This window comes from Coturnix japonica, chromosome 15 (assembly GCF_054131305.1).
Source record: "Coturnix japonica strain WE chromosome 15, WE-NBRP24, whole genome shotgun sequence".
NCBI classification, from domain to species: domain Eukaryota; kingdom Metazoa; phylum Chordata; class Aves; order Galliformes; family Phasianidae; genus Coturnix; species Coturnix japonica.
Genome location: NC_140677.1, coordinates 17,280,064 through 17,301,149, shown reverse-complemented (window position 1 = coordinate 17,301,149; position 21,086 = coordinate 17,280,064). Strand labels below are relative to the sequence as shown.

General features: G+C 47.8%; 4 protein-coding genes and 3 non-coding genes across 60 annotated transcripts in view; 5 read left to right on the top strand and 2 right to left on the bottom strand.

Moving 5' to 3' along the window:
• The window catches only part of PBRM1 (polybromo 1), a 55,535-nt gene extending 42,475 nt beyond the window's left edge, over nt 1–13,060 (bottom strand). For 12 of the 50 annotated variants that reach the window (XR_014934893.1, XR_004308833.2, XM_032447302.2 and 9 more), the window contains exons 1-7: nt 6,262–6,336; nt 5,217–5,343; nt 4,084–4,239; nt 3,511–3,608; nt 3,144–3,291; nt 904–1,035; nt 135–251 (exon numbers count right to left, since the gene is read on the bottom strand). Coding sequence is in view for 41 of the 50 variants with exons in the window: in XM_032447302.2 (XP_032303193.1) it covers nt 135–251; nt 904–1,035; nt 3,144–3,291; nt 3,511–3,608; nt 4,084–4,239; nt 5,217–5,264 (699 nt within the window). In the remaining 9 variants the exon portion in view is untranslated. Of the gene's footprint in view, nt 1–134; nt 252–903; nt 1,036–3,143; nt 3,292–3,510; nt 3,609–4,083; nt 4,240–5,216; nt 5,344–5,550; nt 5,741–6,261; nt 6,337–12,662 lie in introns of those variants that run through there. The other 38 variants (XR_014934894.1, XR_014934895.1, XM_015874424.3 and 35 more) reach the window with 8 other exon arrangements.
• Nucleotides 6,422–12,584, top strand: GNL3 (G protein nucleolar 3). 2 transcript variants are annotated; one of them, XM_015874441.3, is made up of 15 exons: nt 6,422–6,477; nt 6,666–6,724; nt 6,795–6,932; nt 7,159–7,272; nt 7,443–7,529; nt 7,614–7,749; nt 8,156–8,259; nt 8,520–8,649; nt 9,139–9,226; nt 9,599–9,782; nt 10,236–10,378; nt 11,013–11,149; nt 11,633–11,835; nt 12,121–12,187; nt 12,277–12,584. In XM_015874441.3, the coding sequence occupies exons 1-15, from the start codon at nt 6,465–6,467 to the stop codon at nt 12,363–12,365; spliced, it is 1,692 nt and encodes a 563-aa protein (XP_015729927.2). In that variant the 5' UTR covers nt 6,422–6,464; the 3' UTR covers nt 12,366–12,584. The 2 variants fall into 2 exon arrangements, with proteins under 2 accessions (XP_015729927.2, XP_015729926.2); XM_015874440.3 differs by having other exon boundaries at nt 8,517–8,649.
• LOC116654033 (small nucleolar RNA SNORD19) lies at nt 8,983–9,055 on the top strand. Its single transcript, XR_004308856.1, has one exon. It is a non-coding gene; the product is annotated as a small nucleolar RNA SNORD19 (small nucleolar RNA).
• Nucleotides 9,446–9,523, top strand: LOC116654035 (small nucleolar RNA SNORD69). The gene has a single exon (XR_004308858.2). It is a non-coding gene; the product is annotated as a small nucleolar RNA SNORD69 (small nucleolar RNA).
• Nucleotides 10,085–10,157, top strand: LOC116654034 (small nucleolar RNA SNORD19). Its single transcript, XR_004308857.2, has one exon. It is a non-coding gene; the product is annotated as a small nucleolar RNA SNORD19 (small nucleolar RNA).
• A 953-nt stretch (nt 13,061–14,013) lies between the features above and the next one.
• Nucleotides 14,014–19,047, bottom strand: GLT8D1 (glycosyltransferase 8 domain containing 1). Of its 2 annotated transcripts, XM_015874445.3 has the most exons (9): nt 18,535–19,047; nt 18,276–18,374; nt 17,459–17,675; nt 17,074–17,191; nt 16,445–16,529; nt 16,109–16,221; nt 15,771–15,937; nt 15,469–15,581; nt 14,014–14,849 (listed from the first exon to the last, which is right to left on the bottom strand). In XM_015874445.3, the coding sequence occupies exons 1-9, from the start codon at nt 18,548–18,550 to the stop codon at nt 14,659–14,661; spliced, it is 1,119 nt and encodes a 372-aa protein (XP_015729931.2). In that variant the 5' UTR covers nt 18,551–19,047; the 3' UTR covers nt 14,014–14,658. The 2 variants fall into 2 exon arrangements, with proteins under 2 accessions (XP_015729931.2, XP_015729933.1); XM_015874447.3 differs by lacking the exon at nt 18,276–18,374.
• A 47-nt stretch (nt 19,048–19,094) lies between these two features.
• SPCS1 (signal peptidase complex subunit 1) lies at nt 19,095–20,331 on the top strand. Of its 3 annotated transcripts, none has more exons than XM_015874452.3 (4): nt 19,095–19,368; nt 19,440–19,499; nt 19,780–19,866; nt 20,185–20,331. In XM_015874452.3, the coding sequence occupies exons 1-4, from the start codon at nt 19,333–19,335 to the stop codon at nt 20,305–20,307; spliced, it is 306 nt and encodes a 101-aa protein (XP_015729938.3). In that variant the 5' UTR covers nt 19,095–19,332; the 3' UTR covers nt 20,308–20,331. The 3 variants fall into 3 exon arrangements, with proteins under 3 accessions (XP_015729938.3, XP_032303204.2, XP_085373377.1); XM_032447313.2 differs by having other exon boundaries at nt 19,780–19,953; nt 20,069–20,331; XM_085517251.1 differs by lacking the exon at nt 19,440–19,499 and having other exon boundaries at nt 20,185–20,328.
• Nucleotides 20,332–21,086: the final 755 nt, after the last annotated feature.

The following is a 21,086-nucleotide window of genomic DNA, read 5'->3' as shown; positions in this document are numbered from 1 at the left end:
AAAACAGGCAGAGTTTGCTGCAGATGAGACAGTAAAAAAAACCAGCATCCTCATTCTGTGCATTACAGTGCACAGGGTCAGTGATATCAATTCCCACGTTTCAAATTCAGGATGATTATTATTAGAATACCCACCACTTTAGAAGGAAGTTTCTGAAACAGTTCACTTATCAGACGTCCTGATGGATTTGTGGCAACAGCTACAGCTTCCAGAAGCTGTTCAAGAATCTCCTTCAGGTAACCTGGAGATGACTAACATGAGAAATTACACCAATGAAATGAGGTTTCAGTAACAGCCAAAGGACAGTGCTTCACATTGCACTGAAATATACACATTTATTTTTCAATGACAGAAAAAAAACCCCACAACTTTGCATACAGCCTTGAAAAACAACATTCTTTACATATTCAGGCAAAGCACATGAGAATACAATTTCATGTTTACACTAAAGACTCAAAGGTACATGTTACATCCTGTTAGAAGAAACAGTTGGTTGCCAACATTAACGCAATCATGTATTCTGACATCTTAAAAAAACAAAAAAACAAACCCAAACTTCCTATTATCACATCTGCATTAAAAAACTGCTCCAGGAACAGTTGCAGTAACCATACAGGACGCACACAGAAAACAATGTCATTAGACATTGTCATTAAAGGTTGCTTGCATCAAGTGCTGGCACGCTATCAAGAACACAGCTGAACCAGAACTGCATTTTGTCCCTGTGACAAAATGTCAGAACTTTTTTCCTAGAGAGAAGGAAATAATTAACTGGCAACTAATGAACTTGCATTAAAAACAAAAAAACACAAGACACCTTCAGGGACATAATTAAACTATGAAAAGCTTTGATGCCTTCTGCACCTGGCTTTCTCCAGCTGCAGCTGTCACGCCTGCACTTACTAGTTCTTGACTGTCATGTCCTTCCTCATCTTCATCCTCCTCCTCAGCATCTCCTTTTTGAACAAATTCATTTTTTGTGCGCAAATACAACTCCCATAACTTGCAAGCAGCTTTATATTCAGGAGAATCGGGCTGAAAAAAAACAACCACAAAAACCAAACAGCATCAACACCCCCAAAATTCACAATTTTCTCATCCAGAAGGAACTTACAAACCATTCATTGAAATGGATTAAACTTAGCGAGTAACACAAAACATCAGAAATTCCTGCTGGAGGTTCTTCAGAGGTGTTAAGAATGGTAATAAGAACTAGAAAATATCACTTCTGTCACTGCAAAGCATTCCAGCCTTCTTCAAAACTTGGCAATAAAACTGCTTTGGGTAGAGGCACAGACAAGCATGAGATGAATCTCAGGAGATCTCCAGGTTCTGTTGCAGCACATCAGTGCCAATATTTAAAACATCCTAAATGTCAGTACACCAGAAACATAATTTAAGCCAACACTGCTGCCTTTGTGCAACACTTGAAAATTCAATTCTACCAAAGAATGTCCGTGAACACACACACATCTCTGTAAGCACTGCAATGATTTGCACTGTTCAGTAATAACTGCGAAATTCCAAGGAGCTCGACACCATGGATTAGTCAGCAAAAACATTCTGAATCCAGAGTGGCGCTCAACCACGAGCCTATTCCTACCTAAAGAAAACTGCCAGAGCAAAGGACTGCCTTCCCAATCTTTGGTGCTTTTCCTCTGCCATCACCATTACTTGTGGTGCCTGCAGAAACGTCACCTTATTTCTGTTATGTCTGTACACTCTTCTTCACTCTCAGCCTTTGACAGCTTGAAATAGGGATGAGAAATCAACACAAATACTGTTCTTACGCTTACCTTACTAGACATCATATCCTCAAGACATCAGACCACATGCTAGTTACGGGACAGACTCAAAGGATACTCTGCTCTGCTAGTCTGCTCCCTCCTCATTACTGCAAGATGCTCAGAAGTATTACTGGAACAAAATTACTAAACAAGCAAAGGCTTCCACTTTAGTCTGACACTCCCAATAAAGTACCTACGGCCAGAAACACCTTGCCAATGAAACAGCCTTCCCTCCCTGTATTCAATTAACTTAAACTATGTGAATAAAGGTAAAAGATAAGGTTACATTTGTGTGTTATACCTTCATCTCATTACTCCGTATTTCTCTGGCAATGACAAAATTCCTTCATTCTAGTAAGATGGCGATCTACTTCCCATACTATATACAAAACCTTTACAATACAGGCACAATTCTGAGCTGAATATTCTGTAGGCAAAGGCATCTGACATTTGGGAAAATGTTAACAATTGTTCCCTGCCATCAATTCCTTGTTCCTCATATAAAACAGAAAACAAACTAAAAACCCACCACACTCAGGGGAAAGTGCCTGGGCGAATTGCAAAGCAATTATTTGGACAACGTACAAAACCAAAGATACATTGAAGGTAATATTAGCATTGAAGCTTTAGTTTGCTATCTCAGTCATGATACACATCATTGTTTTATGCACATAAAATGCTTCCATTAAATGAGATCATTCCAATTTTTTTCTCCCCTTTTCTTATGGTAACTGCAATGGAATCCATTAATACCTAAAATAAAACACATATTGACTTTGCAGGAACGTACATGGGGCTTGCAGCCTTGGTGAAACACATCACACACACACACAATCTATCATCAACAACCAGAGTAATCAACGTGACTTTTTTCACTTCAGTAAGTGGACAATGGAAGAGAAAAATTCAGCAATCATACTGCATGCTGTCCATTATTTATAAACTCCTGCTTTAGGGAGGAAAAAAATAAGAGTCCTTTTTCAAAAGGTCACACAGGATATCTCATAAAACGGGGAGGTTTTAATAAATCAGGCCTTTTCCTCTGGTTTTCTTCTTCTTGTTGTGGTTTTTGCTTTCTCTCTTTTGGAAAATAAAAAAAAAAAAATTTAAAAAAAAATAAAAGGTTATTTTATAGTATCCCCACAGAGCAGCAGCTGTAGCAAGGCATCTCACAAAGATATGGTCAACATCATGGAAAAATACACAAACACCTGCAGTAAGTTCATGCTGCCCTCTTACAAATATTAAAGGCAAAGCCAGAAAGTTTGGTTTTCTGCCAAACCAAGCAAGAACCTCGGCGTGTCCCTATCACTTCCATCATCAATAAATTCAAGCCTTTGTACCTATTTTCCTCACCTTGTAGTACGCCTTTGCATTGTTAAAGAGAAGCTGAAAATCAGCAGTCAGAACATTCACATCATCGTATTCCTCCATCTTCAGCTTTTGTTGGATCTTCATTAAATCAATTGGCTGGGAAACCACTTCATAATAGTCCGGTTGATTTCTGTGGTAATGACAAAACCAGGCATTATATTCCAAGCAGAAAGTTTAGACACAGAGACAACTAAACCAGCAGGTCCCGCCAAATAATTACAACAAATACATCATCACACATTGCTGTGACACTCTGATGAATATAGATGATTTTTTGTTTTATATTTCAACTGTAATTAATGTTGAAACATTCCTTAAATCCAAGGCTTGACAAGAACCACGGCCTCACCTTCGTTTTGGTGCTCTAATGAAAAGCTCACAAAGCAGCCGGCCCTGTTCATCTTTGTAATCTCTGATGGTGTTGTAAAGTTCATGACATACAGCAATCTAAAATTCAAGAACAATGCAAGAAAAAATAAGTAGATTTGGAAGAGATAAAAAATCAAGATCAGCTTAAAACAAGAAGGGGAAGGCAAGCTGCTCATGTGCAATGAGTGAAGAACTTGTGCACGCCATGCATTAGTGCGATACCTAGCACATCAGGTACTGCACAATGTTAGGGTTGGCTGTTTGGTTTTTGTTTTGTATTGTCTGATTTAATAGAGTGAACTTTCTTTCAATACTAACCCTAAGCAGAACATTCCAAATGCAGACTGATTTAGGACAACTCTCTTTGAGTTACAGACATGTAAAACCATGACAGAGGTCCTATTAAAATTAAACCGCTAACTCAAAGTACATTCCAGCACATATTGAAGAGCTGTTCTCCACTTTTATCTCACAATCCAGCATTTCCTGGACAAGAATACAGTTAACCCACAAGAAAAATATAAAGGTGTGTGTGTAACAAGAAGGTACTAACAGGATCCACGGTTGGGAGATTGGAAAGCCTCCTTCTCTTCCTGCTGGGGCCCGGGATATTCGTGGAGTGGTGGCCATCATCAAAGTCTCCTCCGCTGACGCTGCTGGACGGCGAGGTTGCTCTTCGCCTCTTGGAACCCATGGAATCCAACTTCTTCTATAATGAAAGAAATGTTCTTAAACTCTTGGCATTGCAACCAAACCCTCTGATGGGAGCGAGCTACTAAGTGAGCTATGTTTTGCAATGGGTCACACATGTTTCCTATATACACAGTTCAGTTAAGCCACATGCAAACACCAGACGTGCACTGGGAGTAAAGGGAAGGCAAAATGGCCCTGCAGATTTACACTGCCACCACCAACACCAACATCAGGAACCAAGGGCTGACAGACACAAAGATGGATTCAGCAGATTTACCAGGACACGTTCTGAAAGCATTTACATTTTGGTTCCTCGAGCCATGCATGATTCCTATATGAGAACTGCTTTATAGGAAAGAGTCTTATGGAGAAAAGCACTTCATTCTGTCTCAAATTATAAAACCAACTCAAAAAAAATGAAAAGGATGCCATGAAAAAGACAAATGACCAACTAGAACACGAACTGCTGCTGAATACCTTGCCTTACATTCAAGCTAGAAAAGGGTTGTGTGACCACAACTCCCAGCTTGTGTGTAACACGAATGAATGGCTCAATCATCAAGAAGCATCTTGAAAAATCCACCTAATGTTTTGGTCACAGTTTCTATTTTATCAGCGTAGCAGTAACAAATGGATTGCCACTGTCCAGCAGCATAAATGAACAGCCACAGTACAACAGCTATGGACATTATGGATCACGTTGCTGGCTCTTCCCCGGGTTGGTGACAGCACCATAACAACACCTCCACTTGTAGCTAACTCAAAGGACAGAACAGATCCATCTACCCCAGCCTACACCAAGTCAAGGGATCTGCTGGGGAGCTACAAGGCACAGCAGTACAACATGACTGCACGAGAGCATTTACGCTAGCAACAGAATTAATCTGGAGCACAAATTAGATGAATAAGAACAAGGCAGGAATAATAAACAGGTAGGGAAAGCCTTAATGCAGAAGAATGGAGAGCGTGGTGTACATTGGATCAATAATTTACCAGATTTACCAGAGTACAACCAGCACCTCGAAAAGCCAGTCTCCTCATCGTGCCTGGTGGGCAAGCACAGATAGTGGGAGAACGGGACACCCAGAGCAGCAGGTCAGTGCTGTTAGTACAGCCAGAGCTGGAAGACAAGAACAAGGAAAGAGAGGAGAGAGCTGACAGCAGACGGGTTATTCACGGCAAAGAATAAGCGGAGGATTTCAAGTTGGCAGACAAAGCAAGAAACAGGAGGTAACTTTTGCTGTTGATCCTTAGCAGGAAGCCCCCAGAGCAGCGCTGGGTGCAGGACACGGGGCGTTTCTGTCACGGTTACTGATAAAAAAGGCACCTCGTTTCTGATCCGTTTCTCAGCAGCCAGTACTGAACAGCCACCGGAACAGCAACGACCCGCCGAGCGGAGCAGGGAGCGCACAGCTGAGCGGAGCTGCACGGCACGTACGGGGGATGCGGGGCAGCACAACAGGGCGGCAATTGGTGCGGGCACAAGCAGCGTTACCAGCCGCAACAACCACGAATGTCTGCGAGAGAACCGGGATCATTGTCGGGATGAGCGGCCGGACACGGCTCCCATACAGACAGAGCTGCTTCCATTTACAAGCTGCGTGCGGGGCCGACTGTCCGCCCCGCGTACGGGACCGTTCGGTGGCAAAGCGTCCATTGGGTTCACACAACTTAGTTCGGAACCGAACCCGGGGGAAGCGGCTTCAACCCGCAGCGCTCGGGCACCGCACCGAACCGCATCGCACCGCATCACATCGCACAGCACCGCACAGCACGGGCCGCTCGGCGGGAACAAGCGCTGTGTCGGGGCGGGTCGCCACAAGGCCAAGGCCGCTCCCGCTCGGACGGCACCGAACCCCGCGAGCGCGGCCGGGCCCCGGCACAGCGGGGCCTCAATGCGAGGAACGGGCGGGGACGGGCCCGACGGGGGTGGGGGCGGGGAACGGCGGCCCCGCTGCCGCCTCGCGCCGCTCGTGCACTCGAAGGGAGCCCGCCGCACCCCGGCCCGCGCCGCCCCCGGCCCCGCCGCGCCGCTCACCCCGCACACGGCGCCGACCCCGCTCCGCTCCGCGCCGCACAACGCGGCCTGACGCCCCGCAACGCCGCCCAGCCCGACCGGCCGCAAAGCGCGCTCGGCAGCGCGACACCTCCAACAGGAAGAGCCGCCTCGCTTTACGGCAGCAACACCGGCGGGAGGAAGGGGAGGGACGGAGGAACCGCGTGAGGGAGAACGAGGCCGCCATGAAGAGACCGAGTGAGGAGCGGGGGGAATGGACGGGGTGGGACGGGATGGGATGGGATGGAATAGAACGGGAGGATGGGATGGGATGGGATGGGATGGGATGGGATGGGATGGGATGGGATGGGATGGGATGGGATGGGATGGGATGGGATGGGATGCTGCGGCCGAGCGGGGCTGACGGGCGCTGCGCTGTTCCTTAGAGCTGAGGAAGGCGAGCAAGCGGCTGACGTGCCACAAGCGGTACAAGATCCAGAAGAAGGTGAGGCCGGGCCGGGCCGGGCGGGGCGGGGCTGCAGGGACCCGCTGACGGACCGTGTGTGTGTGCCCAGATCCGGGAGCATCACCGCAAGGTGCGGAAAGAGGCCAAGAAACGGGGCCGCAAGAAGAACCGCAAGGACCCGGGGGTGCCCGGAACGGCGCCGTTCAAGGAGGAGCTGCTGAGGGAGGCCGAGCTCAGGAAACAGCGGGTAAAGGCGGGACCGTGTGTGTGAGTGTGTCCATCTGTGTGTGTGTGTGAGTCCATCTGTGTGTCCATCTGTGTGAGTGTGTCCATCTGTGTGTGTGTGTGTGTGTGTCCAGCTGAGCTGCACCGGCATCTCTTACACAGACCAGTTCACATGTGCAGCAGGGTGCCATCCCGCACCACCCGCACACGTGTTTACCCGCATTGACCCCTTCCTTGTTCGCCATCAGCTGGAAGAACTGAAGCAGAAGCAGAAGCTCGAAAGGCAGAAGGAGCTTGAGAGGAGGAGGAAGCTCGACGCCAAGAGGAGCACGGCTGCAGCCCAGGAACAGACCGAGGGGAAGGTTGGTGCCTGCTGCCATTATCAGCACTTGAAGCTGGTGGAAGCAAAAGATACTGTCCTAGAATCACACCTGTACTGGTCTCACGTTGTGTTGACTCTTCAGGCTGTGTGCACACAAATACAGTACAGTAACTCTCAGTTAAATCATTTCTTTTCTGCTTTAATTTGCAGGAAGCCTCTGGCAAATCTGAAGCAAAGAAGACCAAGAAGGATCTGGATAAAAATGCAAAGAAGTCATTTCACAGTGAGCTTGAGAAAGTAAGATGCTTCAGCTGTTTTTATGTAATTTGATGAGAAGCAGTGAAACAACTTAAAATCTCTTTATTTTTCCCCCTTACGCAGGTGATCGAGATGTCAGATGTGCTTCTGGAGGTTTTAGATGCCAGGGATCCGATGGGCTGTCGCTGTCCCCAGCTGGAACAAGCTGTTGCTGGCTCTGGAGGAGAAAAAAAACTACTGTTGGTTCTGAACAAAATTGGTAAGAAGCAGATTTTCTTGAAGTTTAGTTGCTGGGTGGTTCTGTTCTATGTGAGCTGTGCAGAAATCTGAGGTTCTGCTGCCATAACATCACCCGTTGTACCACGCAGCCTCTGTTTGTGATGCTACAAAATTAAAACCCCAACAAAGGGTCTGAAAACGTAACTGTGGTACATTCCGCTTGGGGCAGAAAATCAGCCCTGGGAGCTGCAGCCCTGGGTGCCTTTGGGGATCTCAGCTCGTAGTTCACTGGAAGTTTACATAAAAATAAGTACAAGAGCCGTGGAGTTCTCAGTCAGTTTTCATAGAGAAATGTACCAAGTGGACAGAATAGATCCTGGTTTCTGATTCCACGTTAGATTTCTCCAGACAGCAACACAACATTCACAGCTGTGCTCTTCTTCCAGATTTAGTGCCAAAGGAAAACTTACAGAAGTGGTTGAATTATTTGAAGAAGGAATTTCCAACAGTTGCCTTTAAGTCAGCGACGCTGCTGAAGGACAGGAACATGGTAAGAGCTCTGTGTGCTGCCTCAGGTGACTGAATCATACATGTCTGCAGTTGTAGGTGTTGAAACACGTTGAAGCAGGATCTCTTGTGCTTCAAAATTCCTTTTTCCTGTATTTGATTATTGTGCTTCACCTGTCCTACGAAATGTTCACCTGCCACAGTAACATCAGCAAATGAAGCACAGGAGCTGGAAGTGTTACAGTAGATGAATAAACGTAAGACTCTGCCATGTTTGTTTTGTTCCTTTGAATCCTGTAGCAGACTTTCTCGAGAAGAAGAGCACGGATTGATTTATCGAGACACACTGAAAGCTTTGGAAGCACGTGCCTTGTGAAACTTCTTCAGGAGTACAGCAGGACTCAGAACAAAGCCATCCAGGTTGGGTTAGTAGGTAAGACTTTGGAGAGATGGTAGAAGTTTCCTTTTCCTCCCATTTCAGCTCTGGTATCCTGCGTAAAACAACCAACACATTACTCGCTTCTGGGTCTTGTAGGCAGTGTTCTCATTTACAGCTGAGACTCACAGCACCTCAGCTGATAGTGATCTGTCCAGTACTTTAATGCAGAGTGTATGTGACCCGTGGAATGCACATTTTATGAGGCCTTAACTGATAAAGCAGCTTTAGTTACGTACCGCACAGTCTGCACTGCCTCCTCCTCCCATCGGGTGAGCTTTGTGGTGTGACATTCAGTGAGGTTTTTCACATCCTTCCTATTGCAAATGTGAGAAATGAGGATACAGACGTTGTCTGACTTCTATATGAAGACTTCAGATCCAACTCTGATCTCACATGGAAGATGTATGTGATCAGAAACACGTGACCAGTCGGTAAATAAGCTGAGTTTTCTTATTTACGAGGATTTTTATGCTTTTTTTCCAGGATTTCCTAACGTGGGGAAGAGCAGCGTAATCAATAGCATTAAGAAAGATCGTGTTTGTGATGTTGGGCCAGCCAGAGGTGTCACCAAGTAAGCTGAGTTAACAGCTGTTTGTTTTCCTGTCCTTATTACCCTGAGTTGGTTGTATACAATTTCTGTGCACCAGGAGCAGTCAGAACATGCCTAAGTTCAGTTTTAAATGCGCGTTTCAATCTGCAGCATTCAGAACCTTATCGTTCATCCTGGCCAGCTGCCACAAGAGAATACAATGCATAAACTTGCTCTTACTGCGCGTTTGGATTTCTGTCCAGCACGAAGCACATGATGAGAAAGCACTGAAACTGACTCTGCATGAAGTGCATTCAATCCAATGCTGAGCTTTGTGGTTCGCTTTCCTCACTGTTTTCAGTCCTTTGCTGTTTGATTTGTCCTCAGACGTGGCCTGTTTCTCTTTCTGATCAGGTCCATGCAAGTTGTGCGTATTGATAAACAGCTGAAGATTTTAGACAGTCCAAGCATAGTTGCAGACCGTACCAACAGCGCTGTGACAATGGCCCTGAGGAGCATCATACACGGTGGGGAGTTGTGCTCAGTGAACCTGGTGAAAGCAGTAGATGCCATTCTGGATCACTGCAATAAGCAGCAGGTAAGTTCTGTTGTCATTCTTCCACAGCCTACAACTGCTCTCTAGGTTTCTTAGGCCAATAACGGAAGTTCATTTCACTTTGGATAGTTCTTCTGCTCTGCCTTCTCTTTAACCAAACTTTGGCTGGGTGTATCCAGTGCTGTGTGATCATCCACCCTTGTACCTGGACGATGGCAGCAGCACAGCAGGGTCTGTCAGCTGCTTTATTTTCCCACTGAATTCACTGATTTAAAGAAAAAATAAAAATCCACCAACAAAGCACCTGCCTGTAAATGTATCACCAGGCAACGATGTCATGGAGTGAAAAATGAAGATACTTTCATTGCTTCTTATTATAGTGAAGACTTCAGATCCAACTCTGATTTCACTCTATGGTTTCAAGTATGTTCACAGAAGCCTGACCCCGTTCCAGCTCTGTGATAACAGCTTCCCGCGCTGCTTTCTTTGCTCTAGGTGATGATGTTCTACAGCATCCCAGATTTCAGGAACACTGAAGAGTTTTTAAGTTTACTTGCTCAGAAAAGGGGCATGCTGAAAAAAGGGGGCGTTCCCGACATAGAGAACATGGCTAAGTCACTGCTTTGTGACTGGACTGGGTACGTATGTCACCAGTTCTGAGTTATGCTGCAGAGCTTTTTGATTTTGACCTTGTTAAATCTGCTGTGACCAGACAGCAGAACTGAGTCCTGAGAACGGCTTCCAGGAAGGAGGGGAAGTTTTGGTGGCTGTTCGGAGCAGTCAGACTGGATCAGCCAACAGAGGACAGCAGCCAAGGCTAATTGGCTAAAATACTAAAATACAGACTAGAGTCAAAGCAAATTCTGGGGAGTTCTGGGCTGGGTTTGCTGAGCCCTGCTGTAAGTCCACGAGGAGAACTGGCCCTGCTCACTGTTCCTGTTGTGCTCTCTTCCATCAAGAAGGAATCTTGCAACTTTTTTTTCCTTTTTGAACCTGTAGTGATTCCTGTGTTCTTCTGAGCATGGGAGGGATCAGTTCAGAACCAGTGATGAACAGGTTGCAATGAACTTGCTGAGGCTGTTCAGGTGCTTCAGAGCAGGCCATCCTTAATTCTGTTACTGACAGCTGCTGAGTCCAACTTAAACAGTCGTTTAACTGCTGCTAAACAGATAATATGGGAGGAGTGGTTCAGCTGAGGAGTTCTGAAGGCGTGGGCTCTGGGTTTGATTCTGAAGTACGGTGATTTGACCACGTTATCTTTGGTTTTTGCAGAGCTAAAATAAGCTACCACTCAGAACCACCCCCATCTCAGATCCTGCCACCATACCTGACAGAAGACAAAATAGCTGAAATGCAGGTGGGCTTCAATTTAAAGAAGCTGGAAGAAGAAAACAGCAGCACAGTTCAAGGTACTGCACAGCTACCACCAAGGGCTGTTGTAGAAGCTGTAATAGGAGACCACGAGTGGAAGCTGTCCTGGGACTTACACAACTGTTTTGTCTACATGCAGCCGACACAAACCTTTAGAGAATTAAATGGGTTCCAATGCAACAACACAGCAGACTCGGGTGCTGCCTTAACACAGATCCCACCTGCTAGATTACCCCAGCAATTTGCAGTTTCTGCTTATCTGATTTAACCTTTCTAAATAGCCAGTGCTTATGGGCCCTGTCCCATTCTTAACCCTGCCCCATTTCCAAGTTAGACCAACAAAATCTGTTTCTGTTCTGTACATCTTACACTCAGGACCCAGTTCTTCACCATGGCAATCTTCTTGTTCTTACTTTCTCTCCCTGCTTATGTGGAAAGGCACATAATTTCCTTTTAATGGGGAGACATCGTATCTCATGCAAACAGCAGATGTAACAGACAGCTTTGTATGTATTTCCCAGCTCTAAAGTACCCCAGCCCAGCAAGCAGCATTGTTTTCCAAGCAGTTGGCATGACTAATGGGAAAATAGTGAAAGATAAGGTGGAAGAAGAAGAATCGGAGTGGGAGGACTTGGAAATAAGCCACGAGGAAGAGGATTTAATGGAAACTGATGATGATCAAGACACTATGGAAGAAGAAGAGGAGGAAAATAACATCAAAGAGGTAAACCTGGGTTTCGTTTGTTTCCTACCTGCTTGGCCCTAACAAGTAGCCAGTTAATGTCCTGCTATAAGCAACGTGCAGACACTGCAGAGCCACCCGGAGTAACCACAAGGCATCCCTAGAAATAAGGGCTGAGCAGTGTTGGTCAAGGTCAGTCAGTGTGTTCCTGACCAGCAGCCGAACACTGGGACAACCACACTGTCCTCAGTCTCTATATTTACATGGGAAGTTTCATTAGTGCTGTCTGACCAAACTCACATCTCTGACCTCTCCAACCCATTGCAGGATGGCAGGACTCCGATGACTGGGAATGCTGAGCTTGGAATGGGACAAACAGAAAGTGAGATCGCAGGTCTGTGCTAAAAGCTGCAGCATGAAGCCCAACCCGCAGCACTTCAATACTTGCACTGATTTCACTAACAAACCATTTCCTTTCCTCAGAAAGCAGAGTTGCCAACTCACTGTCCTTCAGCTCAGACAAGGCTGCAGGTGAAGATGATGCCTATGATTTTAATACAGACTATGTGTAACGAGGTGTGTGAAGAGGCCTGGAGGCTGTTCCTGGCTTTCAGAACAGAGATCTCTGTTACAGGAGGTGCAGCAATGCCATGTACCACAGCTGCTGCCAGGGCTCCAGTCATGTATATAACACTGCCTCTCTCAGCGGTTACAGGTTTTGTACAGTTGTAGGAGGCTGAAATCCTGTACATTAATTGTTTAACAATAAACAAAACTATTTTTAAATGTTATACTGCTCGTACAGTCAATAAGAAAACAAAGGTGAAACTGCTGTTTGGTTAAGAAAGAAAATAAATGGAAATACTCACCGATGCTGAAGGCTCGCAGCAAAACTCCACACAGGAGCGATCTCCAGAGGAAGATCCTTCCTCAATGGCAGCCAGCCCTTAAATGGGCTCCAGGGGAGCTGAGCCAGGCTGCAGCCTTTGGGTAGCACAGCTCAACTGCCTGCACCTGTGCTCCCACAGCTGACATCGCTCAGCTCAGGTGCTCAATCAGAGGTTCAGGCTGTGATCAGCAGTTTCCCATCTGCTGCATTGCTCCGTTCTTTGTGCCTTACAAAAATAACTCAAAATTACACACTGGAGTTTTCTTTGCAAAATAACGGTGTTTAATCACTAGAATTAAATGTTATTCTCCCCTCATAAAAGGCACAAAGAACAGCCCTGTTTGTCCTGCAGGATCACAGAGGCTGTACCTGTACAGCAGTGCCTTGTGGCAGTAAGTGTTCCTGCTTTTACTAAGCTGTGGGACTTCAGAGGTAAAGGCTGGTTCAGCACCTGCTCAGTTCAGCTGGCGGCAACGTTTTATCTGGGCAGGATTTACCTGTTCAGCAGCTTCACTGGGGGAGGTTAATGAGGAGGGTGATAACTGGATCTTGGCTTCACTGGAGCGGAAAGTCTTGAACAAAAGATGGAAATACAGTAATAATAATGAGGAAGTAAAGCAAAAGCTGCTGCTCTGTGCAATAAAGACGTGTTCCTGCAGAGCAGGGCTACCACCACCCCACGTCTGGGCTGCAGTCACCACTTACCTTCACAGATCAGAAACAAACCGGCCCAGCACAGAACTGTATGCAGTGAGATGGAGAGCTGGAAATCTTTTTCACTTACAAGGCGCTAAAATACACTCATACACACCACTGAGCCCTGGAGCTCCCTGCTGATGTTTCTCAGCCCACAAAACACTGAGCCAGTCATTACAGAACTGTCCCGACATCTTGCTCACAAGTATCACTGAGCAAAACCAAGAACTTGAGTTCAGGTTGCATTAAAGGGCACAGCAGGCGCAGTAGCTGCTGGGATCTGTTGGCTAATGACAACCAGCACAGACACCAAACTGGCAATTTAAAAAGCTGGTGGACAGCAGAGCTGCAAGAGGTGGCAGCAGGTTCTTGCTTGAGGAACTCAAAGCGTGAGAGCACGAAGGGCACAGTGGGAGAAACCTGGCAGAGAGAAAAGTGAGGACCTTGTGAGCAGCACTGACCTGCGTTCCATGGAGCCTGATCCCAGAAGTGAACACTTGGCACATTCTCAGATTGTTCTCCCCACAATGAGATCAACTGGCCTTGACTTCAATTAGAGCTGGACACTGTGTAGGTGAAAATGAAGCATGCTTCGCATATCAGCACGAGTCAAACCGTGCTGCCATTAGCAGAGGTTAACGTCAAAATGTAACATTGGCTTTTATTCTTAACACATTTTCTCCTCCAGTTACAGAAAGCGTCTGCACACATGAGCAGCTCAAACTGCTCTGCACACTCAAATAACACGTGAACAACCCTTCACACCTCGAGGGTCAGTTCTGCAGAATTGTGCAAGAAATGCTGACACAGAGATGGAAGGGGGCGGTTTTCATGCAGGAAAGGACTGACGATGGAACTCACAGGGTAAGAACAACAGCACAACAAACTGCAGGCGGCTCTTAGTTGCAGTCCATTGCTGTGCACTGAGAACTCCAGCTGAAGTTCTGTCTTGTTTCTGGAACCGTTTATAACTGACAAAACAATTTCCCAATGAACATTTGTAGTGAGGAGCATTAGGACACACAGCAGACAGGAACGCCCTCACAGAAGCACCACTGTGCAGAAGGGCCCTTCACTCCCTGCTGCAGCGCTGCCATCAGTCACACAAGCAAAGTGTCTCCTTTGGAACCGTGCAGCTTGGAAGTGCACCAGGCACCTGAGTAAGTGCATCTCCCTGTGCTCCGGGAGGCGAGGGCTGTTCTGGAGTACAAACCGACTAAGAAAACGCTGCTTGGCTCCACGAGTGTCCTGAGAAAATGCCAACAGTTGTTAAACGTCCTCTACTTCGCTTCGTAGGCTTCCGGATGCCTTCGGATCAGGCTGAATTTGCCCGTAGGATCAGGGACAAACCACTTCTCCCACACCTCAGCATACGAAGCCGTTCTTCCCCATGGTTTGAAATGTCCGTTCCAATGGAGCAGCTTGGCAGCCTTCACAAACTGAGGAGAATACCTTCTTCCAGCATTGGACCCTTCATTGGGAAAGAAGCGTTAGTGTCTGAAATAAAGGCAGCAGAAAAACGAGCATGCGACCTTTCAACTTGAAAACAAGTATTATCAATAGGGAAATCTTGTCATTTATGACAGGGCACTGAAATTACGGGAGGCAGAAATCAGCAAATCAGAGAACAGTTTGGATGCAGCTGAAGGACGCTCTGAGCTGCATGCGCACGTATTTCAATGAACTGCTTTAACTTCCAAACTCTGTAAAACCCTTTGGGTGCCCACGTGTACACAGCAGCCTACACACGACTCATTGGAGACAGAGAGACCTCTCAGCTTTGTGGTTTTACCGGTAACAGAACAGAGATGAACGTCTGCTCCTCTTAACAACCTGGGATCCCTTCAGATACAGAATATATGTGGAAATGCTGCTTCCAGTAAAAAGGAAAAGAATCAGAGAACCAAAATGAAGAACAACCCACCTGGCAGCTCAAAGAGGAACGTGAAGGATTAAGCCCACAAAATGCAAGAGCGACATAAGCACAAGCACATGGAAAGACCCATTTACTGTGTCATCAACTAAGGGTCCAGCTACAGACCTGGAGAAACATGTAGATGTGCCAAGCATCACAGCCATTTTATACGTACCAAGATGTCGTACGTTCCACAGGGGATCAATACTGGAATGTTGCTTGTAAAACACAATGAGCAGTGGAGGCGTAGTGATGCTGCCGGCCAGAGTTCTGCTGTAAAGTTCCTCTCTGGAAGAAAAGAGGGAAAGAAGTTGGGAAAGGATCCTTGCCTGGTGCTACGTCGGCTGACTTTCACTTGCAGCTTCATAGCAGGAATCCACAGATAAACACACAGCCCACCATTAATATATAACAGTTAAATGCCACCACCATATCCCAGTCCCTGACCTGTGCTCAGCCCCATCTCAGGGTACTTACACTACATTAAGTGTCATCCACTTCTCTAACTGCTTAGTGATGTTCTGTAATTTCCATTCTGTCAGATTAGCAACAAAAACTCCTGGATTGAAAGAGCAAGTGTTGGCTTTCATCGCCAGCTTTCGGATGGTTTCTTTCTTGTAATCCAGAAACCCAATGTAATTGTACTGGAAAAGAAAGAATGTAGAAATGAGCTTGTATGGCAACTGCTGAATCACAGCCTGAACCTCTGACTGACCACCTGACACGAGCAGTAAGTCAGCCCTCAAGAAAACAAAGCCAAGTCCCCTCTTCCAAAGCCTGCAGTGCTGTCACAACTGAATCAGAATAGAACCAACCTGATTCCCTGCTCCTCGGACAGCAACCTTGTTAGTGGTAGAGTCACAGTCATCTGAAAATGCAGCTGCATGCCCAGGTTTCAGTGGGGTATTATAAAGTTCAAGGATATCATCTGAAAAATGGAAATCCGCACAGGGAAATTAGAAGCAATCCAGGTTCAGCTCTGAGTGAGTTTTTGTTCAGTCCATCCCCACAGCAGATGCAAAATGAAATTTAATCCAATCGTGTTTACTAAGTTTTTACACCTTCCCTTGACGCAGAAGTGCTGGGCTGCTGCCTGAGCTGGCGTGTTGAACCCAGCATGTACCAAAAGCATAGTAAGGAACATCCCATACCTTGCACTATAACATCATCATCCACGTAGATGGCCTTCTCTGCATGAGGTACCAAATTGGGCAGATAGAATCTCGCGAAGGTCAACTGTGGGTGCATGAGAAACAAATCATTACATGGAAAATGGTTCAAATGAATGTTCAATTAACGCTCCAGGCACTTATCTACAGCAGTGGTGCATGTGACAACTTCTATTCAGGAAGCAAACCAGATGGCAATGTCACAGAAATTACTGTAAATGGGCAGGTTCCATCAATTCCTGGTTTCCTGTGAGCATCGATAAACTAACTTTAAAAACAGCCTCTGTTAGGATTTCTCATCTCTTCCTGTGCATCTGTAGCAGCTCAGAGGTTCTGGCATGTTTAGTGTGCAACCAGCTGCGTTCTGCTGGAGGCACTGCTAAAAAAAGATGCTAGGATTGGACATGTAGAAATTCAAAACCAGCCTGTGCTGAAAAGGAACATATTCTTACTGGAATTATAAACTATTCCTTTAGTTTTGAAAGCTAGCTGAGTTCTAAAGACATCGGAGGCTAAAATCAAAGTGTAGTCACTAAGTAGTAACCACAAAGGGCAATCAAAGCGTACTGTCACTAAGTGTAACTGCAATGGGTAACCAGCATCACCCGTACCGGCTTTATGCTGCCTGCCTTCTGGGCATCCACCTCCACCTTCCCTTCTAACACACGAGGGTCGAAATGCACGATTTGGTATCTGAGATTTTTCAGAGCAGTGTTTCTCAGCCACAGTCTGCAAACAGGAAAAGTACAAACGCTGTTAAATGAGAAAAAAACGAAACTACAAACAACAGATCTGATAAAAAGGTCTCGTTCTGGCTACTCGCTTCTGTACCCATCAAACACAGCAGTAGAGAGCAATCTGCATCAGACTCCAGGGGTGGCTATCACTATCACTATCACTATCACTATCACTATCACTATCAGGCAAACACAGCTCTTGTCAGAGATACTTCAGCTTTACAGAATTGTGGGAAGCTAAAAGAAAAAACATCATTACCTCAAGTGGTCCACAGTGTCATTCAATGTAACAATATAGAAAACCACATTGGATTTGGTGTTCCGGTAAATGCTGTTCATGGCTGCAATTGCACCTCCAAGCCTCTCGTCTGATGCTGCAATGACCACGGAGATCTCCTGATCGTTCCTTTCATCCTCCAGCCTCTGGGGAGCAGCAGGGATGAAGTCGATGGGCTGAAGTCCCAGTGGATTGGAATCTGTGGAGAACAAATGGCAGCACGTGCTTGTTTTCCACAAGTGAAACATGGGAGTTATTACCGTGCTGAAACCCCCCAGTTTTAGATAGAAGCAATCGTTTCTATCACACGAGTGCCTCAATGTCTGAGCTGAGAAACATGGATTACAGCAGCTCAGCACCAAACCTGTACACGACAGACCTGCTGGTGGGAACCCCAGCTGTTAATGCATTTGGAAACATCCCACTTGCAAATACAGTGTGTGTCACTGCTCTGAGCAGCCACACACAGCACGAGGTGCTGCATGTCATTGCGCTGAGCGGCCACACACAGCACAGCGCGGTGCTACGTGGCAGCTCCAGCCATAGCAGGCTCTGGTCACCCTGCTCCCATCTGCCACACCTCATTTTCCCTCCTGTTACTCCAACCACTTCCAAGTACCACCAGCCTCACACTTCTACAATTGTTTCTTCTTAGGTAAAAACTAATGACAAAAAAAACCTGACATTGTAACTGATTTGTCTGCCTGGTACCAGAGCGTTACACACAGCCCAGCACTGCCCCGCACACACACACACAGAGACACATATACACACACACACATACAAATACAGCCCCCACCTGTGATCTCGCTCCTCAGGATGTCGCTGAGGCCCAGCAGGTTGTGGTGCAGCACGAGCAGGAAGATGATCACGGCCAGCACGAGGATGGCGACGTTCACTGCGGACACACACACACACACACACAAATACACACACACACACACAGACACACACACACACACACACACACACAGACACAGACACACACACACACACACACATTGAGCTGTTGCAGACCCGCAGCTCGTGCGGCCCGTCCCGCTGCCGGTGCCGCTCACCTCTCCTCATGGTCATGGCACAACGAGCTGCGGTACCGGGCACGGCCGGGCCGCTCCGCCAACAGCCAGCCGGGCAGAGCTGCACCACCGGCCGCCTGCAGCCACGGGATCACACGGCAACGACCGGAGCAACGGCGGGGACACGGGGACAAGGGGGGAGACGAGCGGCCGGTAACACAACACACAGCACCGAGCGGAGCGGGAACCGAGCGGGACACGGCGACCGAACGGGAAACAACGCGGTTACCGGGGAGACGGCGTCCAGCCACGGAACTGATGGAGGAGCGGGATGGAGACCGGGACGGAGAACGGGGAGGAAACCGAGAGGGAGAGCGGGATGGAGAGCGGGAAAGAGAACGGGATGGAGAGCGGGTAGGAGAGAGAGATGGAGAGAGAGATGGAGAGAGAGATGGAGAGCGGGATAGAGAGCGGGAGGAACGAGGCGGGGACCGGGACGGCAGCGAGGAAACGGCCCCTGAGGCGCGGGGCGATGGCGGCGCCACCCGGCGGGACGGGCCGGAACAGCCACACAGAGACACTTCCGGCCGCGCCAGGAGGACACTTCCGGTACGACTGCGAGTCAGGATCGTGGCCACTGCGGAACTGAGCGGGGACGAGAACGGGGAGAGGAGCGAGAACGAACGGGAACGGGAACGGGAACGGGACAGGGAGCGGGACAGGGAGCCGAGCAGCGGGGAGGACAGTGAGCGGGACAGCGAGCGGGACGGAGAGCAGCAGGAACGGGAGGAAGAGGATCCAGAGCAGCCGGGCCGCGAGCAGCAGAGCCGCCCCCTCACCATGCTGGACGTGTTCCGCTCCATCCCCACGCAGATGGTACGGACGGGCCCGGCCGCTCCCGGCTCCGCGTTGTCCGTGCGCTGAGCCGCTGTTTGTGCTGTTTGTAGGATTACAAGGGGCAGAAACTGGCCGAGCAGATCTTCCAGGGCGTCATCCTGGTCTCCGCTGTGAGTACGCGCCGGGATCCCTCGGTTCTGTCCCGATTGCGGAGCGCTGCTCGTGTCCCGCGCTGCGGGCCGGGATCGGGGTTTGATTGTGGGGTTAATCCTGATACGGGGCCCGGGCTGCAGATGAGCGGCACCGGATGTGCCTTAAACAACAAACACCCGCTGCGCTTTGTTCCGCTTTGTTCCCGTCTCTCCCCGCAGCCAAACGTGGCTTCGGCAGCGTTTGTGTTTGCTCCAAATCTATCAGAAACGTGTGTGTTTATGTGTTTGTTTGTTGTAGGCCATCGGTTTCATCTATGGCTACATCACCGAGCAGTTCGGATGGACCGTCTGCATCGTTATGGCTGGATTTGCTCTATCCTGCTTGGTAAGGGGCTTTTCTTGTGCCCACAGCACAAACTGTACCTGCTGTTTAACAGGGGCTGCCAGCACTGCTATCTGCCATGTCACTCAGGTAATGGCACATACATGCAGTCCTGTGTTTAAACTTACACGGCAGCACGTCATTAAGATCTCAGGCTGTTGCAGTTTCGTGCTGCTGCCCACACTGAGCCGCTTTCCCCCATCAGTTCAGTGCTAGAGGTGGTGGATCCTGTTGGTGATGGAAGTGGCAGCGTTTCTCAGGGCAGCAGCCATTTACTTTCACACCGTGACTGACGTGTTCTGTTTTGCTCTGCTGTCCCAGCTGACGCTCCCTCCATGGCCCATGTATCGCCGCAACCCCCTGAAGTGGCTGCCTGTGCAGGAGTCGGGCACGGAGGACAAGAAGCCGGCGGACAGAAAACCTAAAAGACATTCCAAAAGCTAAATTAAACGGTTCTTTGTTGTGGTATGTTGTGGCACTCAACTTACTTAAGCTTTCATCTCTTTTCCTTTGTATTGTAGTCCTGTCCCCTTATTAGTTTGCACATTGCCATGAGTTCGCTAAGCGCTGCACAGGGCATGCGGGGCCTCTGCATGTTCGCTGGAGTTTAAGTGAAGTCGTAGGGAAAACAGCGCAGGGTGATGAAAAAACAGCTGTCAGCAGCACCAGGATGAATTGGGTCGTAAGAAACAGCACGTAATGCACGGCTGTGGGGAGCCCTGAGAGCCTGAAAGGGATGCAGGACAGGGGATGGCAGTGACGTTTTTGTGACATAAACTGGTTGAGCAAACATTTGACTCCATTCTGAGTCCTAACCTCACAAACCATCTTTGTGGGTGATAATTCATCCACCCCGACGGTCACTTCAGTCTCCCCGACGGGTGCTGAAGTTACAGCACCAGAGTCAGGGGAAGAGAACAAGTCAGTTTGTGGAGCTGAAGCGTTGTGTATTACAAATGCAACTGCCCTTCACCTCCATCCTGTGAATAAAGAAGGCTTTTTCCACTGCGATCTCATGTAACGATGTCTAGGCAAGGGCAGCACCAAAGCGACACAACCTGTCACTTACCAACCCCACCAGGCTGCTGCTGCTCTGCAAACCAACAACTGCTCCTCCCCAGGAACTCTCTACCAACACTTGGTAGAATGGTTGAGCCTCAGCACGATTCTGGTATCACAAACAGCACATCCCTCTGGTACCACAAACCGCGTACCACTTTTGC

Excerpts from the sequence above, each read along its gene's own strand:
- GNL3 (XM_015874440.3), top strand. Across the intron at positions 9,227-9,598 it reads CCAGCCAGAGGTGTCACCAA|GTCCATGCAAGTTGTGCGTA; the intron begins GTAAGCTGAGTT and ends CTTTCTGATCAG. Across the intron at positions 12,188-12,276 it reads AACAGAAAGTGAGATCGCAG|AAAGCAGAGTTGCCAACTCA; the intron begins GTCTGTGCTAAA and ends TCCTTTCCTCAG.
- GLT8D1 (XM_015874445.3), bottom strand. Across the intron at positions 15,582-15,770 it reads TGGATGACACTTAATGTAGT|AGAGGAACTTTACAGCAGAA; the intron begins GTAAGTACCCTG and ends CTTTTCTTCCAG. Across the intron at positions 14,850-15,468 it reads GTGGAACGTACGACATCTTG|GGTCCAATGCTGGAAGAAGG; the intron begins GTACGTATAAAA and ends TTCCCAATGAAG.
- SPCS1 (XM_015874452.3), top strand. The coding sequence starts at position 19,333 with ATGCTGGACGTGTTCCGCTCCATCCCCACGCAGATG. Across the intron at positions 19,369-19,439 it reads GCTCCATCCCCACGCAGATG|GATTACAAGGGGCAGAAACT; the intron begins GTACGGACGGGC and ends TGCTGTTTGTAG. Across the intron at positions 19,500-19,779 it reads GCGTCATCCTGGTCTCCGCT|GCCATCGGTTTCATCTATGG; the intron begins GTGAGTACGCGC and ends TGTTTGTTGTAG.